General features: G+C 80.4%; 1 protein-coding gene across 1 annotated transcript in view; it reads left to right on the top strand.

Annotated features, from left to right (window-relative positions):
* The first annotated feature begins 161 nt into the window (after nucleotides 1–161).
* LOC113940128 (UPF0561 protein C2orf68-like) overlaps nucleotides 162–700 on the top strand; it is a 1,844-nt gene continuing 1,305 nt past the window's right edge. Inside the window, exons 1-2 of the mRNA XM_027631218.1 lie at nucleotides 162–325; nucleotides 405–520. Coding sequence (XP_027487019.1) covers nucleotides 222–325; nucleotides 405–520 — 220 coding nt within the window. The 5' untranslated portion in view covers nucleotides 162–221. The remainder of the gene's footprint in view (nucleotides 326–404; nucleotides 521–700) is intronic.

The following is a 700-nucleotide window of genomic DNA, read 5'->3' as shown; positions in this document are numbered from 1 at the left end:
CCCGCTCCCGCCGCCCGCGGCTCGACATGGCGGCGGCGCGCGCGCACTGCGCCTGCGCGGAGGGCGCGGGGGCCGCGCCGTGCGCACGCTCGGCTGAAGGGGCGGGGTCAGCGCTCGCCGCCGAGGGCTCTGCGCACGCGCGGCCGCCCGGCCCGCGGGGCTCTTAAAGGCGCCGCGTCCCCGGGACCGACCCCCCGGGACCGACTCCCCCGGTAACCGGGATGGAGGCGGCGGCCCCGGCCCCGGGCTGGCGCTGCCGGCCGGGCGGGCGGCTCGACATGAGCCACGGCTTCGTGCGGCACATCCGCCGCAACCAGCTCGCCAGGTAACATCGCCGGCGGCTCCGCGCGCCCCCCGCTCCCGCCGCGTCCCCCCACCCCCGGTAACCGGTTCCCGGTGCGCAGGGACGCGTACGACCGCGCCGTGCGGCAGGCGCGGGGCCGGGCGCGCACCCGGCTCACCCCGAACCCGCCCCGGCCCCGCCGGCCCGACCAGCAGGTGTACCGGCCCCGGGGCTGCGGTGAGCGGGGCACGGGGGCTGCGGCGGGGCGGCTGAGGGGGGGCACCCAAGGGTCGGGGGACACGGAGGGCACCCCTGGGAGGGTTGGGGGTCACCAAGGTGGGGGGACAGCGGGTGGGACCCCAGGAGATGGGTGAGGAGGGGGTGGCACCCTTGGGTGCTGGGGGGGGACAACCCTGG

This window comes from Corapipo altera, unplaced genomic scaffold, assembly GCF_003945725.1.
Source record: "Corapipo altera isolate COAL_440 unplaced genomic scaffold, ASM394572v1 128011, whole genome shotgun sequence".
NCBI classification, from domain to species: Eukaryota; Metazoa; Chordata; class Aves; order Passeriformes; family Pipridae; genus Corapipo; species Corapipo altera.
This window is presented reverse-complemented; position numbering and strand designations above follow the sequence as displayed.